At 36.7% G+C, this 18,038-nt stretch overlaps 1 protein-coding gene across 1 annotated transcript in view; it reads right to left on the bottom strand.

Annotated features, from left to right (window-relative positions):
* Positions 1-18,038, bottom strand: part of CUL2 (cullin 2) — a 129,229-nt gene that overhangs the window by 86,183 nt on the left and 25,008 nt on the right. Inside the window, 1 exon segment of the mRNA XM_036027496.1 lies at positions 1,267-1,407. Coding sequence (XP_035883389.1) covers positions 1,267-1,385 — 119 coding nt within the window. The 5' untranslated portion in view covers positions 1,386-1,407.

The raw sequence follows: 18,038 nt of genomic DNA, 5'->3' as shown, positions 1-18,038 counted from the left end.
TGTTCACTCCCTCCCCCTCCTACCAGATATCTGTAGGACTTGCTCCCTACTTTGTTCCATCTCTGCTCAAATAATATCCTCCTCAGAGAGGCCTTCCTTGACATCCCTTGCTAAAAGAGCCATTCACATGGGTACTCCCGCCATTCTCTCCACACCCTTGTGTATTACGTGTTGTTTCAGCTGGCTCTGACTCCTGACCCCCTATGAATGAGTGATATCCTCCATGTCTGTCCTCAGCAGCCCTGCTCAGTTGCTTAGACTCATGCCTGTGGTTTTTTTTGTGGAGTCAATCCATCTCATATTTGGTCTTCCCCCTTTCCTGCTGCCTTCTATTTTTCCCAGCATTATTAGTTTTTTCCAAAGAACCCTGCCTTCTCATATGCCTAAAGTAGTATAGCTTCAATTTTGTTGCTTTTACCTCCAGCAATGTTTCAGGCTTAATTTTTTCTAGGACCCACTTGTTTGTATTTCTGGCAATTCAGAGTATCCATACAGCTATCTTCTAACACATATTTAAGTAAATCCATTTTTTTCCTATCAGCCTTCTTCAACTGTGCAGCGTCTGCATCATACATAGCAACTGTGAATATGAGGGTGTGGATCATCTCAACCTGGTCTCTAATGACGCATCTTTACTCTTCATGGTATTTTCTAACTTTTTCCATTGCTACCCTTCCAAATTTCATTCTCTTCATTTCTTAGCCACATCTCCATTGGAACTGACCCTTACCCTGCTTTACTTTCCCCACAGTATTCATCATTACCTATTATGAGAAGCGCTGGCATTAGATTTTTTTATATCTATTTATTGTCTGTTTCCCTTAGTAGAGTGAAGGAGAAGTAGTGTATTCTACTCACAAATGTTCTCCCAAAGCCCTAAGTAGTACCTGACATGTAAGTATGAAACCAAACCCAGGTTCAGCTGTCTGCCACAACGAAAGCCAAAACCGTGAGACAGGTGCTGGTGAAAAGGAAGTGGTTTATTAGAGGGCTGGCACTGCAAGAAGAATATGGACCTGTGCTCACTAGATATTTGTTGAATGAAAAGTTATCAGAGATTAATGATTGCCACATATAGGTGATGAAGTTGGAGATGTAAACGATAATATATTGGAAACAGTCATACTGGAATGTTCTTCCATTTATATAAGATTAAACCTGTTCTCACATTTTAACAGTTTATCAATTTTAGAACATTTATCAGTGTTCATTGATACATTTATCACTATAATAAAGAATATTAATCAATGCCAATAAAAAGGATACGAGAAGCGATCATTCCATGTTGCTCTTTCGACGTATTCCAACATGACAACAGCTTGATTGTCGTTAAAAAGTTTGTTCCATGTTTCATCAAAATCTACTACTCTTGGTTTCAAAGACATTGTGCAAGTTTAGTGTTGAAATCTGTTAATTATAAACAATAGCCACATTAGCATGAGTTCTACAAGATGAGTTATTTGAATTTGAAAGCACTACATAATTAAAGAGACAAAAGGGTGAGAGCAGAACCTGGCACAGAGTAGAACACAATAAACACTGGCTATTATCTTTGTATGACTACTCCATACAAGGAATTCCCCAGAATATCTGCATTCTTTACAAACTAGGACTTGGAAAGCTTTTAGTACAAATTATCTTATAATCAGGAGTGTTATTCCAAACAATTAGCCTCCTCTTTAAAACATTAAGAAAAAGAAGCTGTGATCCAAATAGTCAAAAGTTATCTTCCTATGGGAAATATGCAAGAAACACTCAATAAAATGGTTTTGGCCCCAAATCCTTATCCTGAAGAATGAGGGTAGTATGCAGGGGAATATAAGAACACATAAGAAAATGGAAGAATTTATCTTCCTGGAACATTGGTTTAGGTAAAAAAAAAAATTAGGAAGGAAAATGTATATTAAAACAAATGAATTGTAGAGTAGAACGCAAAAGTCACATGAATCACTAAGTTAAAGTAAAAGATTTCAAAGAAATATCAGGGCTGCTCTTCTCACATTCTTAGGTACACGGCCCCACTACTCTAATGAAGAATACAACTAGCATGGAACCCTTGGCTCAGAACTTGACCAGCATGGTAGGGAGTGACAAGACTCCTTTGCCAGGCAGACAAGCTGTACTCTAGGAGTCAGCTGATTTCTGCAACAAAAGGTCCCAAGGCTACAGGAACTTGCTTCAAAGGCTACATTCAAATCCTTCTCAATATCACACACCAGAAGAAAAGAATTAAGACAAATTTAATTGTTTTACAGTTAAATTTTAAAGTATCTTTTAAGTTAAATTTCAGTGCACAAAGGAATACTTTTCTGGCACGTGTTTTAATATTCTCCCTCATTTTCCCCTATTATCTAGGAGTGTGAAACACCAAGCTAGTCTGTAGCCAGGCCCAGAAAAGAAGGGTAAATGTGTTCTCTGCTCTGTCAACTGTGGGAAAACGGGGAATAGGAAATAATGGGGTGGGGAGGGAAGCATAAAGAAAGAAAAGGAGCTGTGGTTGGTATGGCTTGGTATACGGAGCACTGGCCTGCGAACCAAAGGGTCACCAATGCGATTCCCAGTAAGGATACATGCCTGAGTTGCAGGCCAGGTCCCTATTAGGGGGTGCATGAGAAGCAACCACACACTGATGTTTCTCTCCCTATCTCCCTCCTTTCTCTCTGTCTAAAAAGAAATAAATAAAATCTTTAAAAAAAATAAAAGAAAAGGAAACAAGGCAAAGGAAACCAGTTGAACACTCCCAACCCACAACCTGAGGTGACCCTAGTCCTTTTCATGTTTCTGACCTATGGAGAAAAGAATTCAAGAGGAGTCCAAGGAATAGACTTAAAGGAAGAAAAACAAAAGGAATCAAAGAGAAGCTAAACAAAAATCCAGAAGAGGGAGTACCACAATTCATCAGTGGTTTCCTCAACATAACAGAGACCCCACCCCCAGCCTTAAATTGCCTGCACTAATAGGAATGGACCAGTCATAATTTATTACTGTGTGTGCATGTGTGGTGGGTGCTGGTGGGGTTGGGGACAGGAACACTGGAGAGAAGAGAGAACCTAAAGCTCTACCTTTACACCAGGGAATTAACCTTAATTCCTTTCATCCTTATTTACCATATCCTATCTGTGTTTCTGAGTATTTATTAAATCCATCCCTTCCTCTGTAACCCTACATATGCTCTGCAACAGGCCCTTAGCAGCTCTAGTTTTTATTAATCTTTCATTCATAAAAGAAATAATAATAACTGCTAATATTTATATAGTGCTTACTATGAGCCAAGCGATATTCTAAAAGTTTTATATAAACTCATTTAATCTGATTAGGTAGATCCCACTGTTCTCTACATTTTCTAGATAAGAAAGCTAAGTCAAAGGGTGATTAAGAAACTTGCTTAAGATCACAGAGCTACTTAATGGTGGCATCGGGATTCAGATCTGTATTTGAGCCCAAGTGTTCAACTGCTATATGCAACTATACTACCTTACTAACATTTTTAGTGAATATTTAAATATTTGCCAGGCATTATTCTAGGCTCTGAGGATACAGCAGGCAACAAAGAAAGTTACTGACCTTCAAAAAGATTAGAATATCACATCAGGCATTCAAGGACAAAAATAACCTATCTAAACAAAAAAACTGAGCATGTCACTCTTTTGTTTTGATGCTTTCCACTATGCACACCATTTAGTTTAATGGCTACATGGTACACCAAGCTTCCATGATTAACCTTAGACTTAAGCACCTCTCCTGCTTCTTCTCATGGAACTCTTTGACATCAGAATCTACTAACTTCTGCTTAGAGGTCAGTAAACTGATTCATACACTCTGCCTTTACCCTTGTTTTCTATACCTAAAATTCTTTTATTTCCTTACCTCTACCTTCCCACCCATTCAACTAACTCTTACCGATATTAAAGCCTTTGTCCAGTACATCTGCTTTTAAGAAACTTTCCCAAGGAATGTACTTTGAGAACTTCCAGTCAAATTGGAGGTGCAGGTAAATACATTTTGCCTCCTCACACAACTGCAGCAAAAATTACAACTAGACTACAAAACATATAATGCCCAGATTCACCAGAAAATCACATATATGGAAGTCCAACAACTGAGGATTTAAAGAAGCCACATTCATCCAGACGGGCAGGAGGGGCAGAGATGTATGGAGAGGCACAGAGAGGCGGCAGAACAGGCTGTTGTCCTACATTCACATGTGGTAGAAAAAAATCAGGATACCACCTTGGGAGTGAGCAACCCCAACCCCAAACCAGACCACCCAGCCCAGGGTTCTAGCACTAGGAAGCTAAGTCCCATAACTTCTGGCTATAAAAACCAGCGGGGGTGGGGATGGCAGAAGAAACTGCAGGATGCTCAGGAGACTCCTCTTAAGAGGCCCACAAAGGTCTCAGGACTTATACAGACCCACTCCCTCTGAGATTCAGCACCAGGACCACAGCAGGAAGGGCACAAGTGGCATATGGGGAGAAAGCGAAGTGATGGCAACAGGGTGAATGTCAGGAGACAGTTTCCTCCTGGGCAAATCTCTAGGGGCTGGGCAGTGGCACTGTCCCCTGTGAGCCCTCCCACCACATAGAGCCACAAAGCAATGACACAGGTTGCCCTGTCCTGGCAATTATCTAAGGCTCCACCCCACACAATTTACAGGTGCTTTTTCTACAATAGGCCATGCTACTAAGACAGGGAGTCAAAGCAGTTCTATCAAATACACAGAAACAAACACAGGGAAACTGCCAAAATGAGAAGACAAAGAAATATGGCCCAAATGAAAGAACAAAACAAAACTCTAGGAAAAGAACTAAATAAAATGGAGATAAACAACCTATCAGGATGCACAGTTCAAAACAATGGTTGTCAGGATGCTCAAAGAACGCTTTGAATACTGCAACAGTATAAAAAAGGGTCAGGCAGAAATAAAGGTTGCATTAAATGAAATGAAGAAAAAAATCTACAGGGAACTAAGAGTGGAGGGGTTGAGGCTGAAAATCAAATCAATGACTTGGAACATAAGGAAGAAAAAAGCATTCAATCAGAAAAACAAGAAGAAAAAAGAATTAAAAAACACGAGGATAGAATAAGGAGCCCCTGGGACATCTCCAAACGTACCAACATCCAAATCATAGGGAAGCCAAAAGAGGAAGAAGAGGGAGAAACTGAAAACTTATTTGAAAAAATAATGAAAGAAAACTTCTCTAAATTGGTGAAGGAAATAAAGATGTAAGTCTAGGAAGGACAGAGAATCCTAAACAAGTTGGACCCAAAGACGTCCACACCAAGACACATCATATGTAAAATGCCAAAGGTAAAAGACAGAGAGAATCTTAAAAGCAGCTAGAGAAAAGCAGACAGTTACCTGCAAAGGAGTTCCCATAAGACTGTCAGCTGATTTCTCAAAAGAGACTTTGCAGGCAAGAAGAGACTGGCCAGAAGTATTCAAAGTAATACAAGTAATAAAAGCAAGGATCTACAATCTATATTACTCTGTCCACCAAAGCTACCATTTGAATCAAAGGGCAGATAAAGTTCTTCCCAGACAAGGTAAAAGCTAAAGGAATCCATCACCACCAGCCATTATCACATGAAATGTTAAAGGAAACTATATAAGCTCTAGGAAGTTTAAACATTAAAATGGCAACAAATTCACAACTATCAACAACTGAATCTACAAATCTAAGCAAACAAGCACAACAGGTACATCATCATAGACAGACATGCAGATCAACTGGAGGGGTTTATCAGTGGGGAGGGGGAGAAAGTGGGGAAAGGTGTATGGATTAAGAAGTACAAATTGCCAGGTACAAATTACAGAGGGAACATTAAGAACATTATATAACCGGAAAAGCCAAAGAACTTACATGTATGACCCATGGACATGAACTAAGCAAGGGGATTGCTGGAGGGAATGGGGTTAGTGGGTGGAGGGCAGTAAAGGAGAGAAAACTGGGACTATAATAGCATAATTATAAAATATTTTCTTAAGAAACTTTACTGAGCCACTTAAGCTAGGGCAGGGTAACCTGTCTTACTATTACATGAGAACGTCTGTGCTTACCTCTACTGTAATTATCTGAGCTTTTTTTGAGGGTATGGACTACTGTATACAGTATAACAAAATGTTGCAATATACCCTTTACATTACTTTTCTCTCCTTGTAAAAATGGGATATTATACACACTAGTTAAAATTATTTTAATAGCTGCAGAGGTTAATCACCGTTACTGACTTCTCTGCTGACACCAACAGATTTATGGTAGAATGGGTACATGTGTAGCGATTATTCCATGAAAAATGGAAGACAAAGTTGAGAGAAGCACAAGCTCAGAGAAACACACTAAAATCTAACAAAACCAACAGCAGAAAGTATACTGAAATTGTCTATTAATTCTACTACTTTGCCCATAGCACATATAACTAAAAAAATTGTAGTTCAAATCTCACATTACCATAATTTCCTCTAGTTCTTTTTGGTTACACTCATGTGACACAGGTTTTTAACACTTAGACACATAGGTACTATGCCTAAGGCACATGAGTGTTACAGGCTCTGAAAATAAATGACAGGTCTAAATATTTTAAAAGACAAAATAAAATTGATGTTTAATTACATTTCCTGATAACATGTCAATGTTAATTATAATATTTTGACATTTTCCTCATAGTGGAAAATGGTTGTAGATTAGATATTCTCATTAGAGCACCATTTCTAAATAGTCAATAATAGAAACTTAAATATTACAAAAGGTGATTTATATAAACATAGAGTTGCCATATACCCACCAATTCAAACTCCTGGGTAATACCCCAGAGAAAACACGTTTACACAAAAACTTATACACAAATAAATGTTCATAGAAGCATTACTCATAAAGGCCAAAAGTGGAAAGTAACTCAAATGTCTATCAACTGATAAATGGATCAACAGAATGTATACATTCCTTCAAAAGGATTACTACTCTGCAATATGGGAATAAAGTACTGACAGATGCTACAGCATGGGGTGAACATTATACTGTGTAGAATGAGTTCATCACATAAGACACATACTGTATTATTCCATTAGGTTGATCTGTAGAGACAGAAAGTGTTTCAGTGGTTACCAAAAGCTAGGGGACTTGGGGAGAAATGGAAAAGTAGCTGCTAAATTAGGTGATAAAAATGTTCTAAAATTGATTGCCATGATGGTTGCACAACTCTGTAAATGTAATAAAAACCAATGAATTTTACATTTTAAATGTGTACATTGGATGGTAGTTGCATATATCTTAATAAAGCTGTTATAAATTTAAAAACTGAAATAAAAATTCTATCAAAAATTTTACAGCAATTTAATGAGGGAAGGGAAGAAAACGTACATTTACATGGCTGTAAATTCTGAAATCTCAGCCTCCCTTTCACTCCTGTGCTCTAGTCACCAGCTCTCACCACCAGAGGCAATACTGACTGTGTCTGGATATATTTTACACATATACTATGGTTTGTTATCCCCTCTTTTATATAAATGACTTATGACTTACACACATGATCTTTTTCATCTGTTTCTATAAAAAATGGTAGTGTACTTACTACGCAATAGCATATTCACTTAACTATATATTTGAGAAGTATGCCACATTAATACATAAGGATTTCTTTAATCTTAGTATTTTATTGTTTGCCTGTATCTAGATCCATTCTACTATGTTTGATATGACATATGATAAGGTTCTCCAAAATTAAAATGCCTAGTTTAATTCATGAATTGAGTTATAAATGATTTTTTTTTACATGCATTATTAGTAACTCCTTTTACACAGACATTAACAAGGTCTCTTCTAAAGACTTTGATAACAATTTAAGTTGCATTTGCTAACATATTTATTAATGATGGAAAGTGCAATATTATCATTATTTTTACCATTTATTAAATGACTTCTGCCTTTCATGCTATATTATATCTCATAAGCATTACTAAATGGCAAAAATGCAAGTCAGCAAAATTCATTCTGTAGGAAACTACTGATTACGGGTATCAGATTTCTTCAATAAACTATGCACACACATAAGAGACAAAGAGAGGAGAAAAAGAGGGAGGAAGAGATATATGAAGGGGAATCAAAATAAAATAGAATAAAAAGGGACATTAATCAATCACTGTAATTGACCTTATTTGGATGTAGATTTAACACTTTTAAAAAATATTTATGATACCCCTAAATTTTTAACAATGATGAAGCAGTTGAAGACTTTAAAGAATTTTTAAAAAGATTTTATTTATTTATTATTTTTAGAGAGGCGGGAAGGTAGGGAGAAAGAGAGGGAGAGAAACATCAATGTGTGAGAGAAACACCAGTTACCTCTCACAAGCCCCCAATAGGAGAAACATGGCCTGCAACCCAGACATGTTCCCTGACCTGGATTCCAACCAGCAACCTTTTGGTTTGCAGGGTGATGCCCAACACATAGAGCCACATCAGTCATGGCTAAAGAATTAATTTTTATAATGATAATTATAAAATGAGTCTCATTTTAAATCAGAGTCCTTCTCTGTTAGGAACACATTCTAAAATATTTATGAATGTTATGAAATGTTATCTGAGATTTGCTTTAAAATTGAATAGCTCACTTATGAATAGATCATTGTTGAGGATAAGTGACAAGTACATAGGGATTTATTATATTACTAATTTTTTCTAATAGGTTTGTGATTTTCAAAAAAAGGGTTAAAAATCATTAAGTTTCATAAATATGAGGGGAATTAAGTACAGGAAAAATCAGAAAGCTAAGAAAAGAGTATTAATCTAAGAGGTCTAACATTCAATCAATAAGCATTCTAGAAATTCAAGATAATATTATTAAAAATATATGTCAACATAAGCACATCCAAACCTATACAGAATTTCTATAGAAATTTATGTGAGTTGAACAGAGGATACACCTGGGAGCAAGATCTCAAGAGACTGGAAAAAATGCTTCAGAAAATAATGTTTTAGAGTTTCTTTTATGCAGTTGAGATTAAGAGGGAACATAGAAAGATTACATTAATGTGGGAGAAAGCAAGGAAGGTATCAGGTTACACTTTAAGATTATGTGTTCTTTAAGATGTACAAAGTGCCTAGTGTAAAAACATTCACAGGAGCCCTGGCTGGCGTAGCTCAGTGGATGGAGCGCGGGCTGGGAACCAAAGTGTCCCAGGTTCGATTCCCAGCCAGGGCACATGCATGGGTTGTAGGCCACAACCCCCAGCGACCGCACTTTGATGTCTCTCTCTCTCTCCCCCCCTCCCTTCCCTCCCTAAAAATAAATAAATAAAATCTTTAAAAAAATTAAAAAAAAAAAAAAAAAACATTCACAGGGATGTCAAGTACAGCATAGGGAATATAATTAACAATAATGTAATAACTATGCATGGTGTCAGATCGGTACCAGAATTATTGGGGTGAATATCTTTTATGTAATATAAATGTCTAATCACTATGTTGTACCCCTGAAACTAATATTATGTATCAACTGTCATTGAAATTTAATTATTAAAAAAAAGATTATGTGCTCTCTTGAGGGAGGGCACGCTTTAGAATGAGGGGTCTGAAAAGTGGCATTTCAAAGGTGTGTTAATCGAGATACACAGAAACAATAGACAGGGCTTACTTAAGGTAAAGATAAGCCTTTTAGTAAAGAAATTATATGCCTGGGGCATCACTACCTATCATGACCTGCCCAGTTAAGAATTTATGATTAGATCACCATGTGAGGTCACTTTTCCCAGAAACCCCTTTTTTATCTACATATCCCAGAACTGAAGAACATGAGTTTTCCAATTAAAAAAGTCTACTCATGCCCAACCTGGTGTGGCTCAGTGGATTGAGTGCTGGCCTGCAACTGAAGGGTCACTGGTTTGATTCCCAGCGCAGACCCAATCTCTACTTGGGGACATGAGAGCAGCAATCAATAGATGCATGTCCCACACATTGATGTTTCTATACCTGTCTTTCTCCCTCCCTTCCCCCCTCTCTAAAAATAAATAAAAAATATATTTTTTAAAAAATAAAAAGGACCCTGGCTGGCGCAACTCAGTGGATTGAGTGCGGGCTGCGAACCCAAGTATCGCAGGTTTGATTCCCAGTCAGGGTACATGCCTGGGTTGCAGGTCACGGCTCCCAGCAACCACACATTGATGTTTCTCTCTCTCTCTCTCTCTCTTTCTCCCTCCCTTCCCTCTCTAAAAATAAATAAATAAAATCTTTAAAAAATAAAATAAATAAAAAAATAAAAAGGACCTATTCAATACCCAGAGTTTTTTATTATAAAAATAAATAAGGCACTTCTGACATATTAAAAGACTTGGGATAAAGATTCCAAAAGTTTCCAGAAAAGAAAAACAGGTTACAACAGATTAGGAATTGGAAAGTCTTTAGATCTCCTAATAGCAATCCTGGAAGCTAAAAAATAATATAAGACAACTCCTTTAAAATTCTAAGGGAAAATAAATAATCACCTAGAATTCTCTACCAAGAGTGACAGCAAATAATTTTCCAATGCAGCATTTTTTCCTCAGGAAAAATAGAATAGAATATATTCTTTATCAGGAGGGAATAGAGCCAAGAAAGACTTGTGATCCCAGAAACAGAGGAGAAAGGTACAGGAATTTTTCAGAACAGCAGTTATACAGATTTTAAAAACAAGCTGTCTAGATAAACACAGAAGAACAAAAGGGCTCCAGGAGAATTATCTCCAAGAAAAGGGGAGAGGGAGGCGGGGACTAACAGATTATCTCAGGGGTCAACAAACTTCCCATAAAGGACTAGCTAAATATTTTTAAATTTTTATTGAATTTATTGGGGTGACATTGGTTAATAAAATTATATAGGTTTCAGGTGTACTATTCTAGAATACATCATCTGTATACTGTATTGTATGTTCACCACCCCAAGTAAGTCAAGTTTCCTTCCATTACCATTTTATCACCCTTATACCCTCTGCTACCTCCCCCTAGATAGTAAATATTTTAAGCTTTGAAAGCCATGCAGTCTCAGTTATAACTACTCAACTTTGCTACTGTAGCACAAAAGCAACCACACACAATAAGCAAATAAATGGGTGTAGTTGTATTCCAATGAAACTTGACAGAAGAGGAGGAGGAGGGGAAGGGAGGAGAGAAAGAGGAGAGAGGGAGGGGAGGAGAGAAAGAGGAAGGGATGAGGAAGGGATGAGGAGGGGAAGAGGAGAGGGAGGGGGAGAGGAGGTAGGGGGAGAGGAAGAGGAGAGGGAGGGGGAGATGGAGGGGGAGAGGAAAAGGAGAGGGAAAGAAAGAGAGAGAGGGGAAAAATTGGGCCAGTGGCCCATATTTTGCCTGGACCCTTCCCAGTCCTCCCCCACCAACTGGCATATTTCACCAATGAAAGAAATGGCAGCTCTGATGAAGAATTTGAGGATAATTTAGGTAGATTACATTAAAATCTAAGCAAAGAATTAAGCACATTATCTCCTAGCTAAAACAAAAAGCCTGGCTGATAAAAAAAAAAAGATAAAAGATTAGACTTCATCAAAATGAAAAACTCTAGCCTTGGAATAATACTTATAAGAAAATAATAAATATATAGTAAAGGTAATGAGTGGGTTATCACTCATAAAGCTAGTATGAAGATTAAAAAACAAAAGTAATAAAAACAACTATAACTACAATAATTCATTAAGGGATATACAATAAAATATGACATCAAAAACATAAAACAGCCCTGGCTGGTGTGGTTCAGTTGGTTGGGTGTCAACCCTCAAATCAAAAGGTCACAGGTTCAATTCTCAATCAAAGCACGTGCCTGGGTCGCAGTCCTGGTTTAGGCTGTGTGCAAGAGGCAACTGACTGATGTCTCTCTTCCTTCTCTGCTTTCCAATCTCTCTAAATAAATAAACAAATAAAATCTTTAAACGTACACACACACACTTGATTTGTAATACAAAGGGACAGTAAAAATATACCACATTTGAGTGCATTCCATCTTACATTGTTATCAACTTAAAATAGACTATAAGTTTAAGTATTACATGTAAGCTTTAAGATAACCATGAAGCAAACACCTGTAGTAGTTAAACAAAAGATAAGGCGAAACGACTCTAAGCATATCACTAAAGAAAGTCATCAAACCACAAAAAAAGTAACAGAAGAAATAGAACTACAAAACAGCCAGAGAACAGTAAGCAAAATGGCAGTAAGAACATACCTATCAATAATTCTTTAAATGTTAGTGGACTAAATTCTCTAATCAAAAAGTATAAAGTGGCTGAATAGATTTAAAAAAAAACAAAGACTCATCTATATGCTGCCTACAAGATATAAGGACATACACAGACTAAAAGTGAAACGATGGGAAAAGATATTCTATGCAAATAAAAACCAAAGGAAAGCTGTAGTAGCTATAGTTCTATAAGAAAAAAATAGGCTTTGAAACAGACTGTAAAAAGAGACAGATAAGGGGTCTTGATGATAAAGGGGCCAATCCAAACAGAGAATATCATATTTGTAAATATTTATTTGCTCAACATAAGAATGCCTAAATATATAAAGCAAATATCAACAGACCTAAAGGAAGAAATAGACAGCAATACAATATGGGGGGGGGGGGAGAACTTTAATACCCCACTTACATCAATGGCTAGATCAGACAGAAAATCATAAGGAAACATCAGCCTTATATAACACATTATATCAGATACACTTAACAGATACACAGAACATCCCATCAAAAAGCAACAGAACACATATTCTTCTCAGATGCACACAGAACATTCTCCAGGACAGATAATATATTAGGCCCTAAAACAAGTCTTAAAAAACTTGAGAAAACCAAAATCATATCAAGCATCTTCTCTAGCCACAATAGTTGGAAACTAGAAATGAATTACGAGAAGAAAATACTAAGTCACAAACACACGGTTGGCAAAAGTAGGTTGACAGTTGTGAGCATGCAAAACTTAGTTTATTCTGTTCAGGTCCTTTGCCCATTTTTTAATTAGGTTGTTTGTCTCCCAATGTTCATAGCAGCACAATTTACAAAAGTCAAGTAAGTGTTGGAAGTAACCTAAGCACCACCAGTAAATGAGTGACTAAAAAACTATGGTACATTTACACAATGGAATACTATACAGCAGAAAGAAAGGAGCTCCTACCCTTCGAGACAGCATGGATGGAACTGGAGAGCATTATGCTAAGTGAAATAAGCCAGGTGGTGAAAGACAAATACCATATGATCTCACCTTTAACTGGAACCTAATCAACAAAACAAACAAGCAAGCAAAATATAGCCATAGACATTGAAATAAAGAACAAACTGACATAACCAGAGGGGAGGGAAGAGAGGGATAATGGGGGAAATTAGGGGAAAGGCAATCAAGGAACATGTATAAAGGACACATGGACAAAGCCAAAGAGAGTAGGTTTGAGGGTGGAAGGTGGGGAAGGGTGGGGTGGAGGGGTGTGGTGGGGTGAAAATGGAGGTAACTGTACTATTTAAAAAATAAATTTAAAAAAGGAAAAATACATAGTTTCTTCTTTTGAGTTAATAAAGCTATGTGGAGATTAAACAACATGCTACTGAGTGACCAGTAGCATGGTCAAAGGAATAAAAAAAAATTTTAACTACATTGTAACAAATGAAAATGGAAATCCAATATAACAAAACTTATGGGATACAGTAAAAGCAGTGCTAAGAGAGTAGTTCATAGTGCTATATGCTTACATCAAGAAACAAACAAAAATCTCAAATAAACAACCTAACTTCATATCTCAAGGAACTAGAAAAAGAATAAACAAAGCCCAAAGTTAGTACAAGGAAGAAAATAACAAAGATCAGAGTAGAAATAAATGAAATAGAGACTCATTAGACAATAGACAAGATCAATGAAACTAAGAGCTGGTTTTTTGAAAAGATAAACAAAATTGACAAACCTTTGGCTCAAAACTCACAAGCCTTTTGCTAGATTCATTAAGAACAAAAGAGAGAATACAAACAAAATCAGAAATGAAAGAGACATTACAAATGATAGCACAGAAATACAAAAAATGACATACCAACAATTTTGATACCCTAGAAGAAATGGATAAATTCCTAGAAACACAGAACTTACCAAGACTGACTCATGAAGAAACAGAAAATCTGAACAAACTGATTAGTAAAGAGGGTTGCATCAAGAATTAAAAACCTCCCAACAAACAAAAATCTAGGACCAGATGGCTTTACTGGTAAATTCTACCAAAGATTCAAATAAAAAATTAACATCAATCCTCTTCAAACTCTTCCAAAAAAATAAAAGAAGAAACATTACCAAACTCATTTTATAAGGCCAGCACTGCCCTGGCTGGTGTGGCTCAGTGGACTGAGTGCCAGCCTGCGAACCAAAGGGTCGCTGGTTCGATTCCCAGTCAGGGCACACACCTGGGTTGTGGACAAGGTCCCCAGTTAGGGGTGTCTGAATGGCAACTGGTCAATATCTCTCTCCCACATCAATGTTTCTCTCCCTCTCTTTCTTCCTCTCTTCCTACCTCTAAAACAAAATTAAAAATCTTAAAAAAAAAAAAAAGGCCAGCACTACCCTGATACTAAAATCAGACAAGAATGCCACAGGAACAGACAATTATAGGTCTATATCCCCAATGAACATAGATGCAAAAATCCTCAACAAAGTATTAGCAAACATGCCCTGGCTGGTGAGACTCAGTTGGTTGAGGGTCTTCTGGCAAACTGAAAGGTCGTGGGTTCAATCTCTAGTCACGGGACATGCCTCTGATACAGTTTTGGTCCCTGGTTAGGGAAACTTATCAATGTTTCTCTCTCAGATTGATGTTTCTCTTCTTTTCTCCCTCTCTCCCCCTCTCTAAAATATACTAGCAAACCAGACTCAATAACATTAAAAGGATCATACACCATGATCAAGTGGGATTTATTCCAGGGATACAAGGATGGTTCAACATGCACAAATCAGTCAATGCAATATACCACATTAACAAAGGGAAGGATAAAAATCAAATCATCTCAACAGATACAGAACAAGCATAACAAAATCCAACATTCTAGCCCTGGCTGGCGTAGCTCAGTGGATTGAGCATGGGCTGCGAACCCAACTGTCACAGGTTTGATTCCCAGTCAGGGTACATGCCTGGGTTGCAGGCCATGACCCCCAGCAACCACACATTGATGTTTCTCTCTCTCCTCTCCTTACTACCCTCCCTTCCCTCTCTAAAAATAAATAAATAAAATCTTAAAAAAAATCCAACATTCTTTTATGAGAAAACACTCTAAACAAAGCAAGTATAAAGGGAATGTACCTCAACATAAGGCCACACATGACAAACCCACATTAACATTCTATACTCTTGCTGCTATTATTCACATCATATTGAAATCCTAGTCAGAGCAATTAGCAAAAAAATGAAAGGTATCAAAATCAGAAAGAAAGAAGTAAAAGCTGTCACTATTTGTAGATGACAAGATATTATATACAAAAATACCTAAAGACTCCACAAAAAGCTGTTTATAAAGTTGCACAATACAAAAAAGCCACATTTCTATACACCAATAATGAAATATCAGAAAGAGAAATTAAGAAAACAATTCATTTACAATTGCCTCAACAAGAATACTAAGGAACAAATTTAAGCAAGAAGGTAAAAGACTATTACATAAAAATTATGCAGTTAATAAAGAGTTGTTGTTATTATTTTATTTACAACTCTGTAATTAGATGCTGTTATGGTGATGGTAAAGAATTGGCAGAGTACAATCCTGCTCAGTGTCCCTCCTGTGGGAAACAATAACATATTACATTATATACATTATCTCATCAATCGCTCAGAATCACCCTAAAATAACTACTATTCTCCCTGTTTTAAAGATGAGACTGACATTTACAAAATTAGAGTAAAATACACAGAACTATGAACTACCAAATATGGAATTTAAATTGGATCTATTTGGCTTCAATACAAAACTCTTATTCACTGCTCTCTACTGCATTTTTATTATTTGCCACTGGAGAAACCAGAGTTGGCTCAGAGGAAATGGATGGATGACAGTGCAAGTGTAGCTTCCTAGAAGTCAGCAAGTTGCAACCAAAAAGCTGAATGTCTTAGGGTGGCCAAGGAAATTTCTTCTATATATCAATATATTGCCCCTCCCCCCCAAAAAAATTCTGGTCTCAAAATGAAAAGTTTGTGAGTCAAGAAATTAATCCTCTATAGCTCTGGCTGGTGTGGCTCTGTGGACTGAATTCTGGCCTGCAAACGGAAGTCGCTGGTTCGATCCCCAGTCAGGGCACATGCCTGGGTTGCTGGCCAGGTCTCCAGTTGGGGACATGCAACGGGCAACCATACTTACCTCAATGTTTCTCTCCCTCTCTCCCTTCCCCTCTCTCTAAAAATAAACAAATAAACCCTTTAAAAAAAGAGAGAAAGAAACTAATCCTCTAAATTGGCTCTGCCAATGACAATGTGATCCTAGACTAGTTGCCTGTTACATTTTCTCGATCTGTACAACATAAACCCAGTATAAAGACAATATTTATAAATACATTCAGGTTTGCTAGACAATGCTAAGATGAGTTAGCACTATCTTCTACTCTCCTCTGTAATTTTACTTTTCCATTCTTGTTTTGAACCAAGTGAAGACCAAAAGTGTAATGCTGCTGAGATTTTTACGCGTTCACTCTCTCATACGTTATTCCATATTACCTATTAAAAAGGCTTTCTTTCATTCCATTTTCCTCATAAGCAGTTTATTTAGTGTTTATCTATGTTGGAAAAAAATGCAATCCCTTTCATCAAAAGCCATACAAGTTACTTCATCTTTATTTATCTTTTTAATAATTGCCCTTGTAGCCCTCTAAAAATTAAATTCCAAACTAGTCAGATATATCTATCTGTATAAGTGCCACATTAATCTATGAACAATCCATATAAAATATTTTATTTACTTACACTATATATAAAAATAATTCAAAATGGATCAAAGGCCTATAGGTAAGAGCTAAAACTATAAAATTCTTAGAAGAAAATCCAAGGAAAAGTTTTGTGACGTTGGATTTAGGAACAATTTCTTGGATGCGATGCCAAAAGCACAGGCAACAAAAGAAAACACTGATAAATTGGTCTTCGACAAAATTTAAAACTTTCACGCATCAAAGGCCACTACCAAGAGAGTAAAATGATAACCTTCAGAATGAGAGGAAAATGATTTGCAAGTAACATAGCTGATAAGAGTATATGAGAACTATACCTCAACAACAACAAAAACCAATTTAAAAATGGGCAGAAGACTTGAATAGCATCTCCAAAGATAAACAAATCATCAATAAGTACATGAAAAGATGATCAACATCACAAGTCATTAGGGAAATGCAAATCCAAACCCCAATGATACCTATTCACACCCAGTTAAAATAGCTATTATCAAATCAAACAAAAAGTAGAAAATAACTAATTTTGGAGAGGACATGGAGAAATTTGAACTCTTACCCATTGCTGGCAGGAATGTACAATGGTGCAGCCACTGAGGCAAAGAGTTTAGCAGGTTCTCAAAAAACTAAACATAAAATTACCAGATGCATCCAGCAACTGCACTCCTCCATATTTACCCAAAGTAAATTGAAAGCACAGGCTGGAAACGATACCTGTGTTCCAATGTTCACTGCAGCATTACCTACAATAGTCAAAAGATGGAAACAACTCAAGTGCCCATCAACAGAAGAATGGATAAGCAAAATGTGGCATATACCTAAATAGATTATGATTCAGTCACAAAAAAAAGAATAGAGTTAATACATGTTACAACATGGATAAACCTTGAAAATATTATGTCAAATCAAGTAAGCCAGACAGAAAGCACCAATATTTTATGATGCTACTTATATGAGGTACCTAGACTAGGCAAATTCATAAAGATAAAAAGTAGATCAGAAGTTGACAGGTGCTGGCAAAAGGTGGAATAAGGAGTTACTGCTTAATGGTTGCAGTTTCTATTTAGAGTAATGAAAAAGTTTTGGAAACATATAGTGGTGATGGAGAC

The sequence above is a fragment of the Phyllostomus discolor genome, chromosome 1 (assembly GCF_004126475.2).
Source record: "Phyllostomus discolor isolate MPI-MPIP mPhyDis1 chromosome 1, mPhyDis1.pri.v3, whole genome shotgun sequence".
Taxonomy (NCBI): Eukaryota; Metazoa; Chordata; class Mammalia; order Chiroptera; family Phyllostomidae; genus Phyllostomus; species Phyllostomus discolor.
The sequence above is the reverse complement of the archived record's forward strand: the minus strand, read 5'-3'. Positions and strand labels throughout refer to the sequence as shown.